Source organism: Nanorana parkeri, unplaced genomic scaffold (assembly GCF_000935625.1).
Source record: "Nanorana parkeri isolate BGI_ZX_2015 unplaced genomic scaffold, ASM93562v1 scaffold904, whole genome shotgun sequence".
NCBI classification, from domain to species: Eukaryota; Metazoa; Chordata; class Amphibia; order Anura; family Dicroglossidae; genus Nanorana; species Nanorana parkeri.
Genome location: NW_017307172.1, coordinates 281,462 through 300,099, shown reverse-complemented (window position 1 = coordinate 300,099; position 18,638 = coordinate 281,462). Strand labels below are relative to the sequence as shown.

The window sequence follows — 18,638 nt, the reverse complement described above, 5'->3', positions numbered from 1 at the left end:
TAGTGTTTCCTGGGCCTTCTGTTATGAGGCTTCAGGTCTCCTGGAGTTGGCAATAGTCCCCTATGTGTATGACTGTAAGGAGCTGTGTTCCTCAATGAGCATCAGAGAAAAGGATTTTACTTTGAATTTTATTTTTTTTATAATGTAAATGTTTTTTTTAGACATATTTGTGGGAAATTACAAGTGGCGTTGAAGACATTCCACCTGGCATAGCAAATAAAGAGCACATTATCTTTGGGAATATGCCGGAAATTTATGAATTTCATAACAAGTGAGTACTAAAAATTGAGTTATTATTGCAGTTTACAATTAAATAATGTTTTTTTTGACTTTCACTTTCACATTATTAAATATTAAAAAAGCACTATTGGTCCCCCTGGGCAACACTTTAACTTGATTCAAGTATTGCTGAGTTACAACCAGGTCAAAGTGAGAATAATTTAATACTTACGGACATGTCAGCATGCCAGACTCTTAAACTTCCAACTGCCCTCTGCTGTTGTGCCCTGAATCACTATATCACTGACAAATAACCACTAAAACTGTGGGCAGTAGAACTTCTTCTGAGATAGCTTCAAATGTAAACAATCATTGCTGAGGCTGTGATCGGGAGCCTCTTTCCTGCACATAGAGTTCAATAAAATCAAGAAGCTCTGACAGGGGACATAGAATGTTGTGGAGAACTACAAGTACTAGCACTTCCAGTCATCTAAGGCATGAGAGTAGTGTTAGCATTGGAAGATGAGGCTTGTGGCATACCCGAGCCTTAAATCACACAAGGTTGGCAGGATGTATAGTTCCTTCCTGCACAACACGAGCCTCCTCATTCAGACTGCTATTACCGCTGAACTAACTAGGGGAAGCAAGAAGGGGCAAAAACAGGTGAGTCTTCAACTTCCTTTACTCCCCAGTGTGTCCTATGTAACGTAGGGCAGCATTGGATTTTGTGCAAGGCGAAGACTCACAGGTATTTGACCTTTCCTACTGCTTAAACCTCCTAGGATTGAACAGCAGTGCACAGGGATGTTTTACACAGATAAATATTCCTCTTTCACTACTGCACAGTCTAAAATCAGTCTAAGCTCCTCTGCTGTCATCACTCCCTCCTTTTTAATCTATTCTGATCCCTTCTCAGGACTCCTTGTAATTCCTTGTCATTCTTAAATGTTTCTTTCCACACTGGCACTCAGTTTCTAGATTCCAGTCAGAAGACCACTGTTTCTCCAATTACAATGTTACAAGTTTTTTTTTTTAAATAAATGTCATAGGTACTTAGTGTGCCTATGGGAGAGCAATGTTTCCTGGAGATAATGTAACCCTTTCTGTATATCAGTTCTGTACCACTGATAGAGCTGATCTTTCGATCTAAAAAACTGAATTCTTGGGGAGGGGATTCCCTTGTAGTGGGCCCCCTTGTAGTGGGTTCCCCTTCTAACTGCAAGAGTTAACTGCTCATTTTACTTAGGGGATGATAAATAAGGTCATGCACTACCCTTTTTTGTCATTCCCACATACTTCCTCTTTGTGCGACCAGTCTCTTCGTCACAGCTCTTTGACATCTTCTACAATGCAAGATGTTGAGGGTCCTTAGCATATAAAAGTATCAGACAATTAAGAGCACTGGCTGTCTAGTGAGCAGAGAATAAGGAAAATAGACAACCAATATCTGACAAAAGAAGAGGGAAGGTGCATTTAATATATCTGACATGGAGAGAGAAAAAAAGAAACATATTAAGTTTGCAAAGTCAATAAATGTATTCCACTTAAGGCAGTTTTGGATATAGCACCTGCTGAATATTAAGGATGACTAGAAGATTCCAGGGTCGGAGTCTACAAGAGATGGAGCCCTGGACAGATGAGCCACAAACAAATGATTGCCATCCCCCTACCTGGATAATTGTGGGTCCCATTCAGGAACCGGAGACCATTAGGTCTAAAGGAAACATATAAACATTAAAATATCCACTATTCTCTCCCTTAGAACATTCTCTTGAGAAAGAGCATCTGTGCTCTCAGGGATTACCATCAGGATAAGATCTGGATAACCCACTTGCTGCTGATCCACAGGAAACTGTTGGATAAGAAAAAATTAATTGTCGGCCAGGGCTTCATGGCTTATAGTGTCAGCCATGAAATGCTGTGGAGTTCAGCGCTGAATCCTCGATTAGAGGTACCTCCGTCAGCATTGAGCAGTTCTCACATCCATGAGCAGACACTAAATCTATTGGAAAAAAAACATCATCTAGTTCAGTGGTTCTCAACCTTTCTAGGGCCGGGACCCCTTAGTAACATTTGCCAAGTTGTGGTGACACCCCAACGGTAAAATTTAGGGATGACGCGGCTGCTGCAGCAACATCTGGCGGTGTGGTGGGAGAACTGACACTGCTGCACTAGGAGAGAGCTGAGGAGGACTCTCACCTAACACAGCAGAAACCACACAGTGACCCACAGGTTGAGAACCACTGCTTAAAGGAGACAACGAATCCCAGTGGAATACAACAAATCGCAGCAATAGTCCATTATACTATAATGTTCTATTGCTGGGATTTGTTGTCCTCTATAGCTGGTGTTATTCTGCAGTGTGCTGTATAATGATTATACGGCGCACCACAGAATAACGCCAGCTATAGAAGTCTACAGCAAATCGCAGCAATAGTACAATTGTAGTCCTCTGTAGCTGGTGTTATCCTGCGTTGCGCTGTATAATGTATTATTGCTGGGATTTGTAGTCCTCTGTAGCTGGTGTTATTCTCCATTGCACCGTATAATTTATTATTGCTAGGATTTGTGGTCCTATATAGCTGCTGGTATTCTGCAGTGTGCTGTATAATGATTATACGGTGCAATGCAGAATACCACCAGCTATATAGGAATAAAACAAAACAAATCATTAGTCTGTATTGTTTTAGAAAAGCTGTCACATGACAATAAACAAAAATGTATCAGTACTTGTACCGGTGAGTACTTGGACAAGTATCAGTACTTGGAAAAATGGTACCGATTGGCTGGGAAGCCAGCTTCCCGGGCCAATCAGCATCCAGCCGGCCAAACAGAATAGAGTCGGCTTCCCGGGCAATCAAGAAGCCTTCCTGGCTTCCTGATTGCCCGGGAAGGCGGCTCTATGCTACCGGAAGTGCCGGTATCGGTACTCGGTATCGGCGAGTACCGAAATATAAGTATCGGTACTCGAAAAACCGGTATCGGTGCATCCCTAATACAGTGTATAATGTATTGCTGAGATTTGTAGTCCTCTCTAGCTGCTGGTACAGCACAATGTACCAGCAGCTAGAGAGAACTACAAATCTCACTTCCCCAGCAATACATTAATGCAGCACCATGTGGGGGGGGATGCAGGCTTACCTGAGCAGATATGTACGCCGTCAGAATAAAAAAACTAAAGAAAAACCACCATAGGAATGCATAGCTAGATTCCTATTGGCTATTTCACTTTGCAATGCTGCTGCTGCTGTCAATCATTAGAACTGGACCTGATGGAGAATTTCAGGTCCCCCTCTGCTGATTGGCATCAACAGAGGGCGGGCGCAATAGCTAGTTTGCTATTGGCTATTGCAAAGTGAAATAGCCAATAGAAATCTAGCTATGTATTCCTATGGGTTGTTTTTTTTTCTGACTAATGACGGCCTGCGGCCCGATGTCAGAAAAAAAAAAAACCCAGCAGATAAAGGTTTGCTCTGCTGTAAGGAGCAGAGCAAAGCTTTCCGGGAGAAAGTTTTTTTTTTCTCAAATTTACGGCCGCCTGCGGCCCGATGTCAGAAAAAAACCCCCACAGCGGATACAGTTTTGCTGTGCTCGATCGAGCAGGCGACCCCCGGCAAATAGTAATTCGACCCCCGACGGGGTCGCGACCCACGTGTTGAGAACCGCTGATCTAGTTGTTCATTGAACTAATACGGATGTTCCTTGGATCTGAAAGGCTCTCTGAACTCCAAGATGCTGAAGACATTTTTTCCCCCTGATGGACTGTCGCTGACCTTGGACTAAAAGACTTTTGAAGTGATTCGCACATAGGAATCCCTTATTAACATGCTATCTAGATAGGGACATAGAGAACAATTGATATAGGCTCACAGGCTTTAGCCACAACCAAGAATCTCCTATTTGGAATCATCCAGCACCAATTGCATTGGGATTGTTTTTTCCATCTTCTGAAGAACCCTGTTGGAAGACTCTAAGGGCCTGTTCACACGCCGTCCGTTTTCTGTGCTGACCTGATCCGTACGCTCCTGCACTAAAAATGCATCCCAGTGTATCCCTATGTGTTTTATGGGCTACAGTTCTCACGTGCGCAGTCCGTTCAGGTTACGACAGAAAAATACTACATTTTGTACGGTCAGGAAACGGTCCGGAAACACAAAACACGTCAAAAATGTGTCAAAAACGCACTGCACTGCAGTTAACATACTGACAGCCCCACGCCAGCAAAAAAAAAAAAAATATTGTTTTTAACTGAAACGTGGCAAAAACACATAGCACCACGTCTGCAGATCTGCACCTGATCCGGACCTGAAACTCATGTGAGCAGGCCCTTAGCCTCCAATAAGTCTAGTGTCACCATTTGAATTGATCCTGTCAACTTGAGACACTCCAAGGAGTTGTCCTGTCAACTTGGAACACCATGGGGTAGGATAGAGGCCTAATCTGCCTCAGTAAAAGACTAGACCACTTGGCTTTCCCCCTTGGAGATCATTTAGAATTTGATCAGAGCATGCTGATCAGCAGAATGCCGCTTCAACAGTCGGAATACTCGTTCACTCAAGAAGACTGTGACTGGAGGTAATATTTGGAAAATTACCTAGGATTGTGGCAAGGCCAAAGGGCAGGTAAACAAACCAAAGTGGAACTTTAGAACGGTAAGCAAGACATTTGATGGACGGGTGCACAATAATGTAAATACACATCTGCCAGGCACAGCATCCTATAGCCAGTTGATGGCTTAGTAACTGAATATAGTGATTCCATATGCAATATTTGGATCCTGATCCATCTGTTTAAAGTGTGCAAACCAAGACTAGTCTTAAGTCTCCTGGTTGTCCCACTAGGACAATATTTAGATAAAAGGTTTGATATTGATGATTAAGAGATACCACGTGGATATGTGTGGATATAGCATAGAGCTTCGCTTGCACCAAGGAACCTTAATGGTAATGAATGGACTGAGAAATGAGAAGAAAAAAACCTGACTATGTCCGTTTTCAACTCTTAACAGGACCCATGAGAATATACCCCGCACAGCATATGATCAAACTTTGTAAGCTTCTACAACCTGAGACCCACTGGGCAAGTTGGTCAATGGTGTTAGAAATGCAACAGCATATACTAATGTACTGATATGTGTTCTGAGCTGTAGATGACACTGTAGTGGAATGCTGGTCCCTGTGGGGATGCTTACCTGTGATGCGCACAAAGTTCCTTTTCTGCACAATGTCATCCATTCATGTAATGTCCTAAGCAAGTAGAACTCAATTCAGCATTCCTCAAGATCTCAGTGTTCCGTCTGGACACATAACCAACTAAAGGAGCCCCCAAAAGGACTTGTTTTCCTTGTGAGGGAGTAATTTTGGTTTGTTTAAATAAAGAAAGGAGGATTGCAAACTCGTCCGTCCCTGTGATATTATATATTGGTGTGTGTGTGGCGAGATTTGTACCTACTCAAGGTAATTGCAGTCCTGGATGAGCAATGCAGCATAGCCAAGGTAGCCTAACTATGAAGTCACTGCCGATGTAAATTCATTCAGAAACTAGCATGCCCCTGAGACCTTATTGCTAGCCAAAAGCTTCTGTGTTTTTAGGCCAAGCATGAACTGCCCTGGCAAGTAAGAGCCAGTGCAGGCCTGTGGGTGTTCCAGGGTAAAACTCTGTAGCCGACTGCCATAGGGCTAAAGGGGAACTTGTGTATGTAGCTGCTTGACTGGGCCAGTAATTGACAGTTCACAAAGTACATCACCACTGATTAAAGGAGAACTATGGGGTTAAGGCTTTTCCCCATAGTTTTCCTTAGGGTAACGGGAGGACACAAACTAGCGTCCTCCCGTCACCCTAGGCTCAGTATACCGCGAGCCGTGGCTTGCGGTATACTGAGACGCCGCAGTATACCGCGAGCTGCTGCTCGCGGTATATATTGAGACGCCGCAGCTGAAGCGGATCCCGACAATTGTGCCGGGATCCGCCCAGCTGCGTGACTGACAGCTGGCTCTGCGTATCTAGAGGCAGAGCCAGCTGTACCCGCCCCCTCCCCCGTCCGTTCCGCCAGTCAGCGCTGGCGGATCGGAGCGGGGAGGGGGGAATACAGCCCCTCCCCTGTCACGGCAGAGAGCCGTGACAGGATCGAGAGGTGAGCGAACGCCGGTATGTGTTCGCTCACCTCCCGATCTACTGAGCCAACCTGTGACAGTCTCATTGTCACAGGTCGGCTAGAACTATGAGGTGAGTGAAAAGCACACACCTCATAGTTCTCCTTTAAAGGCTTCAGACCTTTACCTTTCTGCTTCATCATTCACTGCTGCCCCTGCAGGGGAGACCTGGCACAGCATCCTGCCATGTGATCGCAGGCTAAGCACTGCTTAAAGGTTGTACAATCCTTGTGATGCATCCCGCTAGCTGGACTCTAATAGCAGTATCTTGCATGTGTAGCGGCTAATTCACAGCATGAAGATGACCTCTCATCCTAAATAGAGCAGCTTACTCTGTCTTTGGGGAGTAGTGCTGGTGATGAGTGATAATCCAGAATTCCATGCATGTGCAGTCTGAGAGGCAGTGATGGCACAGGGCTGGAGAGATTACAATCTATGTACCCCTGCATATGCACTCTGAAGAACAGTCCTGTCCATAGGGCAGGACTGTGTATTTGCACAGTCTTTTTTCATTTTTATCTTCATACCTACCTTACCCTCACCTTTAGAATGTAGCTAGTCTCTTAGGGAAGGAAATGAATGCCAATTGAACACATGTCCAACCTTTACTATCACAGATAATTGAAGAGAATGATATGATTAACAGCACCTGTCAGAACCTGCAGGAGACTTAAGGTGGCCATACACTTTACAACCATTGCAAGACCTTAGTCTTGCGATGGTTGTAAAGTAATAAAAAAAACGTACGATCTGCCCATCTTGGACAGGCAGATCGTACTTGCGATCATCACACTCCGTGCCCACACACTCCGCGATAATCGTGCGATAATCGCACAGTGTGTGGGCACCTTAACAAACATGCTGAAACCTGGAAGCCATATACTCGTGTGCTCCGGGTAATAGAACCACAGGCTCTTGACACTAACATAATGCTGTATACATAGGACAATGAAAAAGACTACTGAATAACAGGCAGAATAGGCCTGCAATGAAGCAGCAATTCCATAAGTTACATTTTAAACATTAACAACACTGGGGAACGACAGGTGACAGCAAAATACTCACATGAAAGGCACCCAAGTGTTAAGGCACGAGATTGAAGCTGACAGAGTTAACAAACAACCTTTTCCTGTAAGATTCAGTTAAAGCTTTAGCAGCAGAACTACAAGTGAATGAGTTTGGTAATGGTTTCACTGTCATATTTTTGTCTGACATTATGGGAGGAAAGGAATTTGGTGCAGGCGTATGTCAGACAAACATATGATAGTGAAACCATTACCAAATTAATTGACTTTATACTGACACAAAAGTACTTCAATTTCAATGACAACATCTATTTACAAATGACCGGGACAGCTATGGGGACAAAAATGTCACCACAATATGCCAATCTCTTCATGGCTGACCTAGAATACAGATTCCTAGCCACTCACCCTCACAAACCATTCAAATATTATCGTTATATTGATTATATTTTAGTTATATGTACAGAAGGAGAAGAAAGCCCTTTAAACTTCCATGAATCATTCAATTCATTCCATCCATCCATCCATCAAACACAAAATGAATTTCTCAGTACACAGTGTTTTTTTGGATTGTGCCATAACGGTCAGCAATGGCTCACTCAGTTCTTCTGTATACAGAAAACCCACAGACAGGTACAGCTACCTCCATAATTCCAGCTTCCATCCTAATCACACTAAACAGGGTGTCATCTACAGCCAAGCAATCCGATACCACCGCATTTGCTCTGACACTGAGGACAGAGACAAACACCTGAGCGCACTGGCTGATGCATTTCGGCAAAAGGGCTACAGAAAAAAGACTTTCTAACAAAATTAAATCTGGCCTAAGAACACAACTGGAAAGACTACAGTACAAAGAGAAGAAAAACCCAACCAGGACCCCTCTTGTAGTTACCTACAACCCCACTCTAGAGGTAATACGCAAAATCATCAAAGATCTACAGCCAGTACTCTCAGAAGACCCCATACTTAAATAAATATTCCCTCAGCCCCCAATACTGGCTTTCAAGCAACCACTGAACCTGAGAAGAAGATTGGTACGCAGTAAGCTGACCCCAGAACAGGCACTTACACAGAATGGCACAGTACAATGCAATAAACCCTGCTGCAAACTTTGCCAACATATATGTGACAGAAATACAGCAAGTCACAATAACAGAGCACCCCATTAAGGGGTCATACTCATGCACATCTGCTAACGTGGTGTACATGATACAGTGTTCAGCATGTGACAAAGGTTGTTACATTGGGGAAACTGGCCTTAAACTGCATCTCAGTATGAACCTTCACAGGAGTTCGAACAAGAACCACAAAGAGTATGAATATTGCACCTCAGTAGGACATCACTTCTCCCAGAAGGATCACTCCATCCACAACCTCAACATTGAAGTACTGAAAGGGAATTTTAAAAACCCTCATGATAGGAAAACATTTGAGATGAAAATGATTCAATGACATAAAGGAGGGACTTAATGTGGATTATGGTTTTCTGACACACTACCAGAACTTTTTATGAATCTACGGAACATCACAATATTCATGTATGTTGTATATATCTGATCTGTTTAGGGTTTATTTGTCATCCTATGTTTATTTGTTCTGTCTTTTGATTATCAGGAGGCATTTTTTACTCCCAGGTCCAACATTTTTGACACCCCACTCACTCCCCCCCCCCAACAGCTTTCTCCTGTCTTAACTGACAAACTGGCATGTTGATCAGTATTGCTTCTGACCTAAAGGAGAGGTTCACTCTCAAAAGCTTGTCTTTTATTTATTTTGTTAGTCCGATAAGAAAGGTATCATTGCACACTGCAATACTATGTATGTTTTTTTTTTACGTCTTGTCTACTTGCCTAATGACTCCACGTGATGTTGTAAGGTGATGCGAGGAATCTGACACTGCACTGTAGCCCTTCTGTTGTCTTGTACCAGTCTTGCCACTCTCCGTTCTGCCCTAACATTGACTAGTCGCTGAAGGCCACAATTCGCAGTCCAGTCTTTAAACACTTTAACAACAGCTGCTCTTGAACATTTAACGAATTCTGCTGTTTTGCTGATACTCGCTCCATGGCTCCGAGTGCCAACGATCATCCCACGTTCAAAGGCTGTTAAATTGCGTTGTTTACCCATATCTTCAGAAACAAGTCACTTCTACTGTCGTGGTAAACAACCTGCTTCCCTATTTATAATGGCCTGGCCCTCTAGCCTACAAACATCAGGTAATCATAATAATCTGTCCACTCAGTGTGTGTGTATATGTATATGTGTGGCCAGATTTTCAATAATAGATTTTTATTAAAGGTTTCTAACATCTGCAACACATACATTGATAATTACTCGCTATTATGTATACTCAATTACAATAGTAGTAACGATGAGAAATATACAGCATTGTCTAAGGAAATTTAAAATGATTCCGATTCAATTTTACACATGTAGTAAACAAGTGGGCTCACTGGAACCAAACTATAACCAAGCCTTGTACTTGAGTACTGTAAATCGGGAGCTGATATATTGTTCAACACTTACATAATTAGAATGTATGTTATTGCAGGAGTACGAAGGGGAAGTACTAGGGGTAGGGCAAGGATGGAAGGTTGGAGGAGGATGGGAAGAGAAGAGAGAGCAAGACAGGTAAGGGAGGACATGGGATAAAAAGGTAGGAAGGACAGTAGATAGGAGCCATGGATGCTCAATCCGTTATATCAAGGCACATTATAAAACATAGTAATGTCAAACTATAATTTTACTTTAATTATCTAATTTCGGAAATTGGATCCACGTGTCCCATCTTTTTTCAACAGTTTCCCTGAATTCAATCTATATGCTATTAATCTTTCATAATGACAATTTGAGGACACTCTATGGACAATATCCAAAATGGTTGGAATAGAGGATTTCCAATTTCGGGCTATGAGGATTCTGGCTGAGAATAAAATATGCATAACCACTGATCTATACTTGAGGGGATACTTATCAATATTGATACCTAATAGCGCCAGTTCAGGTGACAGCAGGGAATCGATTTTTGTATATTCAATCAAGAGGTCAGATACTGAGCTCCATAAGACTGTAAGTCCATTACAGGACCAAAATATATGGGATAAGGGGCCTATTTGGCCGCAATTACGCCAGCACAGGGGAGAGGATGTTGGATAAATTTTAGATAGTCTATATGGGGTGAGATACCATCTACTGAGTATCTTCTGGGCATTATCCCAATGATCTATACACCATGAATGAGATGAATTGTCTTTAATTGCTACTTCCCATTGTCGGCCTGATACAGTCAATTTTAGATCAGCTTCCCATTTGAGCATATGTGAAGTTTTACTAAAACTCAGATCATCTTGTTAGATAGCATAACATTTGGATGTCCCCCTCTTACAAAGCCTATTAGTTTTAAATATATCCCACGCTCCAGAATGGATGGAAAGGGATTTGTTGTTGATAGTCTTCCCTAAATGGGAGATCTGCATAAGGCGATATTGGTCCATAGGATGGGAGAGGGAGTGTAAGGAAGGCAAATGGCAAAGTCCCTTTCCCTTCCATGAAGAGAGATTCAGGTGTTGTATGAGGATTGCGTATGAAGTAAGTGGGACTGGTATATTAGTCTTAGGGGAGTGTGAAAATAATTTATCAATTAGGTACTGCCAGGCCTTCAGGGAGGACAAAAGAGAAGGTTATGCACTGGGTAGGAGTGATCTATTTAAGGAGTGTGCAATCAACCAAGCTGGGAGATCCCCACCATTAACAAATTGTTGTTCCATATTGGACCATAGATTATTCGGTGATGGGTGGAACCAGACACAAAGTTTGTCCAGCAGTGAAGCATAATAATAATGCCTTAGATTTCGGAGTTCCATTCCCCCTCTACGTTTGTGTCGCCACATAGTCGTATGTTGCACTCTGCATTTGCCTTGCTACATATATTCGTCAAGAATACTCTGCATCTGTTGGAAAAAGGATGAGGGAAGTACTATTGGAATGGTTCGGAAAAAGTATAACATTTTGGGAAGTACGAACAGTTTGAAGGACGAGATCCTGCCTATCCACGACAACTCGAATTTAGCCATACGGGCCAAGTCAGATTTCACACACTCCAGAAGGGGTAAGAAGTTACTCTTAAAAGTGTGATGGGATGGGGATGTAAGCTTTATACCCAGATATGGAATCTGTGACTTAGCCCATGTGTACGGATATATTGCTTGCATATTACTCAAAACGGCTTTTTTTTATATTAATCAGCAGTACCAGAGATTTCCCAGTATTGACTTTATAGTATGATAAATCACCAAACATTTGTAATGTAACTTGCACCTCGGCCAGTGAAGAAGCCGGCTCTGTCAGTGTGAGGAGGATATCATCCGCGAAAAGGCCAATTTTGTGGAGATGTGATCCTATCCTAATCCCTGATATTAGAGGGTTATTTCTAATAGACATTGCTAAGGGTTCCATAATAAGGGAAAAGATAATTGGCGAAAGAGGGCAGCCTTGTCTCGTTCCATTTGTTATGGTGAATGTGGTGGATAGCATATTGGATGAGTAAACCTGGGCTGATGGCTTGGTGTATAATGCTAATATTGCCGAGAGTATGTTACCCCCCATACCAAAGTGTTCAAGAGCTGAAGACATGTATCCCCAATGAATACGGTCAAATGTTTTCTCTGCATCCACATCTAGAAGCAGGGAAGGCATTTTCCGCACCTCTATGTATCTAATAAGGTTAAGCATTCTCCGAGTCCCGTCAGGAGCCTGGTGCCCTTTAACGAAACCCACCTAGTCTGGTCCAATTAAGGAAGGAGTAATAGGCAGCAGTCTCTCGGCAATAAGTTTAGCACATAATTTGATATCCGTGTTAATGAGGGATATGGGCTTGTAATTTTCAGTATGAGCCGGCTCCTTACCTGGCTTGGGTAACTTAACAATAACAGATCGTAACATTTCTGGAGGGAAAAAGGAGGTGGACGCAGCAGAGTTGAAGATCGATTGTAATTGAGGGAGCAATATCTCCTGATAGGACTTGTAGTACTCACTGGAAAAACCATCTACCACTGGGTATTTATTTAGCGGTAATTTAGTGATCGTTTGCTTTATCTCTTCTATTGAAAACGGGGCATTCAAACCATGCAGGACCTCCGGTTCTAGTTTAGGAAGGTTTAAAGATTGTAAGAATCTCTCAATTGCGACTAAATTTGGTTGGGCAGTATTAGAGTCCTCTTTCAGGTTATAAAGTGAAGAGTAGTAAGATTGGAAAGCCTCTGCTATATCTCTAGGGTTGTATAGTTTCTGCCGAGTACGTGGGTGTACTATGCAGGCTATTCTGGATTTTGTTTTTTGAAATTTAATTTTGTTAGCTAATAACTTACTAGCCTTATTTCCCTGATGGTAATAGGTAGCATTAAGTCTAGTTAACTGCCATGTATGATTAGTGAGGAGTAGGTCCTGCAAATCTTTCCTAGCCTCCAGTAATTCTACAAGGAGGCACGCCTCCAAAGAGTTTATATGAGCCATTTTTAGTAATTTAATAAGTTTGGTTAGGGTATCAAACTGCTGCGTCCTTCTTCTCTTCTCCCTGGCACCCAATTGGATCAGGACCCCACAAATGAATGCTTTATGAGCATTCCATACTACAAATGGATCATCAGTGGAATGTTCATTGATCAAAAAATATTCCTTCACCTGTGCCTCTATAAAGGGTCCAGGAGTTTTAGAGAAAAATAAAGATGTATTGTTTCTCCATAGCAGAGTGGTCGATAAATGGCCTTGATCTGCAATTGTGAGGGTAATAAGAGCATGGTCTGACCATGAGATATTATGGATATGTGCGACTTTCACTTTTTGTAGTAGCCATTTGTCTACCAGGAATAGGTCGATTCTTGAATATGATGCGTGAGGTGTAGAAAAAAAAGAGTAGTCTTTTTCGGATGGATGTAGACACCTCCAGGCGTCATAAAGTTCTTCCCTGAGTATTACTTTAGACAAGGATGGTCTCCGAGATGTTTTAGGATTTGATACATCCATAGAAGCGTCTAGAATGGCATTTAAATCACCACATAGAAGAAGATGTCCCTGGCGTATCGTATTGGTTCTAGAAAGTAGCTTTTTGAGAAATGGTATCTGTTGTGCGTTAGGTGCATACACATTCACTATAGTATAAGTAGTAGAGTTAATATCACACATCAAAATAAGATACCGACCATTCAGATCCGATTCAACAGATCTAAGTGTAAAGGAAACTGAATCCTTAATGGGTATGAGTACTCCTCCCTTTTTTTTTTGAGCGTTGGAAAAATAGATATGAGGAAAATGTTTATGGCGAAGAACAGGGGGGTTCTTTGTAGTGAAATGGGTCTCCTGAATACAAAGTATGTCACTGGACCAACAAAGGGATTCCTCCCAGAGCAGATTCCTTTTGAAGTAGCTGTTCAGTCCTTTAGCATTAAGCGACAGAAGTTTGAGATCCATTAGGCAAAACAGTAGCTTCTAGAGTAGTATAGCGAAGGGCATTCAAAAAGCCATTAGTACGTTTTTATATGTAATTCACGATAGTCTGAATTGTCGAAATAGGTAGTAGATGAGTCAATGTGCCACAATATGAGAGTGCTAAGCACTAGGTCCATAGCTCCATGGTAGTAGAAATGGGAAGTGGGAGAAAAAAAGAGAACAGGAACTGCAAACAATAACCAAAGAAAAATCAAAATATGGATAGACCCCAAATCGGGTCTTCCATCGTAATGACGGTGTAGAATCCATCACCAGCGGAGGGCAGAGGAGAGCTCCTAGGATTCGGATCCGGATCCGGTCAGGACCAATCAAACTTGAGGATGGTCAACATATTTAATAGGCACTATAGGGAACATAAAACAGTGAATATACTGTCGTGCTGGGTTGTCAAGGAGGGTTTAGTGCATTAGGGGGTGGGAGAACTCCCCATTCTTGAAGCAGCTTAAAACTCTTGTCTACTTCTGAGACAGCATGCCATTTTCCATTATGCAATATAACTAGCTTAGTGGGGAAGCCCCACTTATACATCACCTTGTGATTATGGAGTGCTTTGGTAATGAGGTGTAGTGCTTTCCTGGCTTGTATGGTCGCCTGAGATAGATCATTGTAAAGCACAATATGGGAATAGGGAGTTGGTAATGGAGATGTGGTACGTGCCATCGACATCAGTTGCTCCTTCACATGGATAAAATTAATGCGTGCAATGACATGCCTAGGCAGTGTGGCAGGAAGGTAAGAAGGCTTAGGAAGGCGATGTGCTCTGTCCACCACCAATTCAAAACTATGTAATGAAGGAAAGAGGCTGCTGAGCATGCCCTGAATATAGCTTCTCAGATCTGTCGAGTATACCGTTTCGGGTACCCCTCTGATCTTGACATTATTTCGACGGGCTCGATCTTCTATATCCGCCAGTTTATCCTTGAGGCGGGGGATCTCCTCTGCCGTAGTCTTATGGGCATCCACAAGCTCATTATGCGCTTCTGCGTAGGTGCCCATTTTGGTTTCCATGAAATCCACCCTGTCTCCCAAATCATTAAGTTCCTCAGTAAATTTGTTAATGAGGGAAGTAAAATCCTCATGTAGTGAATTATGGAGGGACAGGAGCATATCTTTTAAGTTGGTGTCCATAACTGGCTGGTTAGATGTGGGGTATGCATCAAGTAACGTATTGTGATCATCAGGAATGTCAGCTATGTCGTCAGTAGTGGAAGGAGAGTCACCGCTTACCTCCCTTTCTCTGGAGTTTGGGGTAGCCCTCTTTGATTTATGTTTCTCTGGGCTGCCCTGATTAGATGATCCAGCACTGCCTGAGTTGTCATCCAGGGCTGTAGTAGATGTCGTAGGCTGTTTTCCGTTCCCGCTCTTTTGGGCTGAGGAGGACAGTGTTGCTGCACGGGACGGCGCCATTTTTCTGCCGGCCCTGAGGTGCCGCTGTCCTGAAGAAATCCGTCAGTTTCCGCGGTCCGCCCTTGTGCTTTCTTTTGTTCATCTTTTTCTCAGAGGGTTAAGGAAGATGTGAAGACGAAAATTAAGTGCTGGCGTTCCCTAGTGCCGTGTCACTATGTCCTGCTGCAGATACGGAGCCGGAGCACTTCTCCTATGCGGCCATCTTCCACCTCGGTCGGCCACGCCCCACCTTGTGGCCAGATTTTTATGACCACCCCATCAGTACTTCGTTGGGCCACCTTTTGCCTTCAATACTGTGGCGATTCACATATATATACACACCATAGACCATAGAGGACTACAAATCTCAGCAATACAGTATACATCAATGCAGAATAATATGTTGCTACATACTGTGTGCTGCTCCGGGGGACAGACTGATGTGTCCAGAGGGTCTCAGCAGGGGCAGAAGTGCAGGTGGCGGAAGTGCTTTAAGCAGCAATGTGTGATTCACCAGAAGGCAGCAGTGAGGTCCCCAGCAAACGCAGGACCTCGGACAGCCAGTAACTTTTTTTTGCACTGGGGCATTTCCACAAGTACTTCCACAAGAAGCAAAGGTGCCATATTGTATAGGAACAGTGAGAAAAGTAACAGCAGTCTTACGGTAGATGATCCAGAATATCAGGAGATAAAGTAAATGCATCAAGTTGGTCCTTCGTGATCCTAGGCATAATATGAAATTTTTATCTGCTGAAGAACCTTCTCGCCTATAGCTCACTTACCAACCATTTATATAGTCAATGTGCTGTTTTTCTGTTCCCAGCCATGTTTCTGGAATTTGTTTCACAGACATGATTCTTATATTCACGTTGCTCCAACCAGGTAAATACATCTTCAGGATTAGAAAATAACCCAGTATGGTTACTATCAACCACTCGCAAATGTAACATGTGAAAGCACCTCTTTGCTCCCACAAATTTAGCTAATTGTCTCTGTAATTCCGCAGAAAAGTCTGGAAATACTGCAAGGGTGGTATCATGAAATGGGGGTAGTATCCTTTCTCCCTGGTAAGTGGAAGGACAGTGTCTTGGTCTCAGTAGTCTAGTAATTTGGTGATAAACATTAAGTTAAAGCGATATTACAGTAAAAAGATTTTTAAGCTATTTCATATGCTAATCAAAGAACTCCAGAGACAAAAAAATTGTTAACCTTGCAGTGAGGGGTTGGCCAATTTTTGTGCTAGTTTTTGTCTAAGTTCAAAAATAGCAAATATATACTCATCTGAGGCTCTGAGCCAGCCAGCTGTCAGTGTTCCCTCCATCCTCTCTCCTCCTACGCTGCAGCAATGGATTGTTCCTCATCATCCTCACATCTGTATACAGCGTATAAAATGTGATGATTTACTGGACCTTAGATAGAGATAGAGACTGGAAGGACTGGTCTATAAATAAGCCAACTCCAAGGGCCAGGTGAGTATATTTTGATTTTCAAAAGAGCAGTTAACCCTTGCAGTGTGGAAGTAGCCCCACTGCAAGGGTTAATGCTTCCCCTGGATTTAAATTGCTTGGAATGGATGCTGTTCCCTGATATCCTGTTTTAGGGTGGCTCCCTTGCAGGTTCCTGTGGAGGAAACCTTGCGTGCGCTAGTAAAGCTGTGTATCTCCACAAACACAGAGGCACATCAAGGCATGTCGGTCTCCTCTTCCCATTCTCCCTGCTCCTCCTTCTTCCCATCTTTAAGCTAGTAGATAGGCAGCTGCTGAAGTCTACTCTGTCCCTTGTGAACTCGTTCTAAACTGGAAGTTCAGGGAAGCCAAGTGGAGAGAGTTGGTGCAGCTGTCTGGCAACATGGTGACTATAAGTGCTTAAAGGAGAACTATGAGGTGAGTGATTCTCACTCACCTCATAGTTCTAGCCAACCTGTGACAATGAGACTGTCACAGGTCGGCTCAGTAGAACCGGAAGTGAGCGAACACATACCAGCGTTCGCTCACTTCTCGATCCTGTCACAGGGGAGTGGCTGGATTCCCCAGCTTCGATCCTCCAGCGCTGACTGGCAGAACGGACGGGGGAGGGGGCGGGTACAGCTGACTCTGCCTCTAGATAGGCAGAGCCAGCTGTCACTCACGCAGCTGGGCAGATCCAGACATAAGTGTCGCTGTAGCTCGCAGTATACTGAGCTTAGGGTGACGGGAGGACGCTAGTTTGTGTCCTCCCGTTACCCTAAGGAGAACTATGGGGAAAACCCAAACCCCATAGTTCTCCTTTAAGGAAAAATCTAAAAAAAAAAAAAACATTGCTGGGCAATGCATATTTGTGTGATCTGGAGTCATTTGTAAAAATAAAAGTATGAATGCTTAATACTACTATTTTAAGCATAAAATAAAGGAGACCATGATCTATACAAAGATTACAGCAAAGCTTCTGGACAAGATGCCTGTGTTAGATAAAATCTGGACACTTTGGGTTAAACTCTTCCTCTCACCCCCTGATAGATGTCTCCTGCTCTTGTAACATGAGAGAAAACTTACATGATGGCTGCCCTCAACTGGTCATGGGTGCCCCTTCCTCTCCATATCTTCCCATCTCTCCCCCCCAACCTACCCCCCCCCCCCCTTTATTTTTTTACAGTACTTTTCTATTTCCATTTTCTTTATTTCACTACTAATTTGCATTCTGCTTTTTCTTGTATTTAGGTAGACCAGACAATATCCATAACATAACATATTTTTTTGCCACCAGCAATCCTTATGGCCTCACCTTTGTTACACGTGTGCCTGTGCTAAAGCACAGGTTTGTTTGTCTGTGTATGCTAATTTGCTCTGTGTTGTTGATGATCCAATTTTCACTATATTGTACATGATCGTGTACAATGTAAATGATGTGTGCTGGAAAAACCCAATCCAATTCTAATACAACGGATAGTGAGACTGTTCACTTAGCAAATTTAAAGTTCACTTAGCTATGTTCCATACAGTTAACCATTGAACTTGATGAGCATGATTGAACAATGCATTCTACTGAGTTTATCTACAGAAGGATGCCACCATCTTCATTCAGGCATTATCCAGGGTCAGCATCTGCCTTTGAAATGGACATGCTGTCTCGGAAACAACACATCTTGTATCTCTGACTCATCTTGTTACTTGCTACAAAATTACAATGTGACAGTCTAATTATTGGGGGAGAGATAACTGAAAAATGCTTCCTCCTGCTGTTGCTGACTAAAGCCATCATCTTAGCCTAGGCACAGTACGGTGAATGGAGCCCAATTACTGCTTTTTAATGTTAAAAGGTGGAGCTTTAAAAAAAATAAAGAATAAAAATTTAAAAAACTTTACTCTATAAA

At 42.8% G+C, this 18,638-nt stretch overlaps 1 protein-coding gene across 1 annotated transcript in view; it reads left to right on the top strand.

The window, feature by feature from the left end:
- LOC108794847 (triple functional domain protein-like) overlaps window positions 1-18,638 on the top strand; it is a 660,684-nt gene that overhangs the window by 410,091 nt on the left and 231,955 nt on the right. The window contains exon 18 of the mRNA XM_018565963.1: window positions 162-271. Within this exon, the coding sequence (XP_018421465.1) occupies window positions 162-271 (110 nt within the window). The remainder of the gene's footprint in view (window positions 1-161; window positions 272-18,638) is intronic.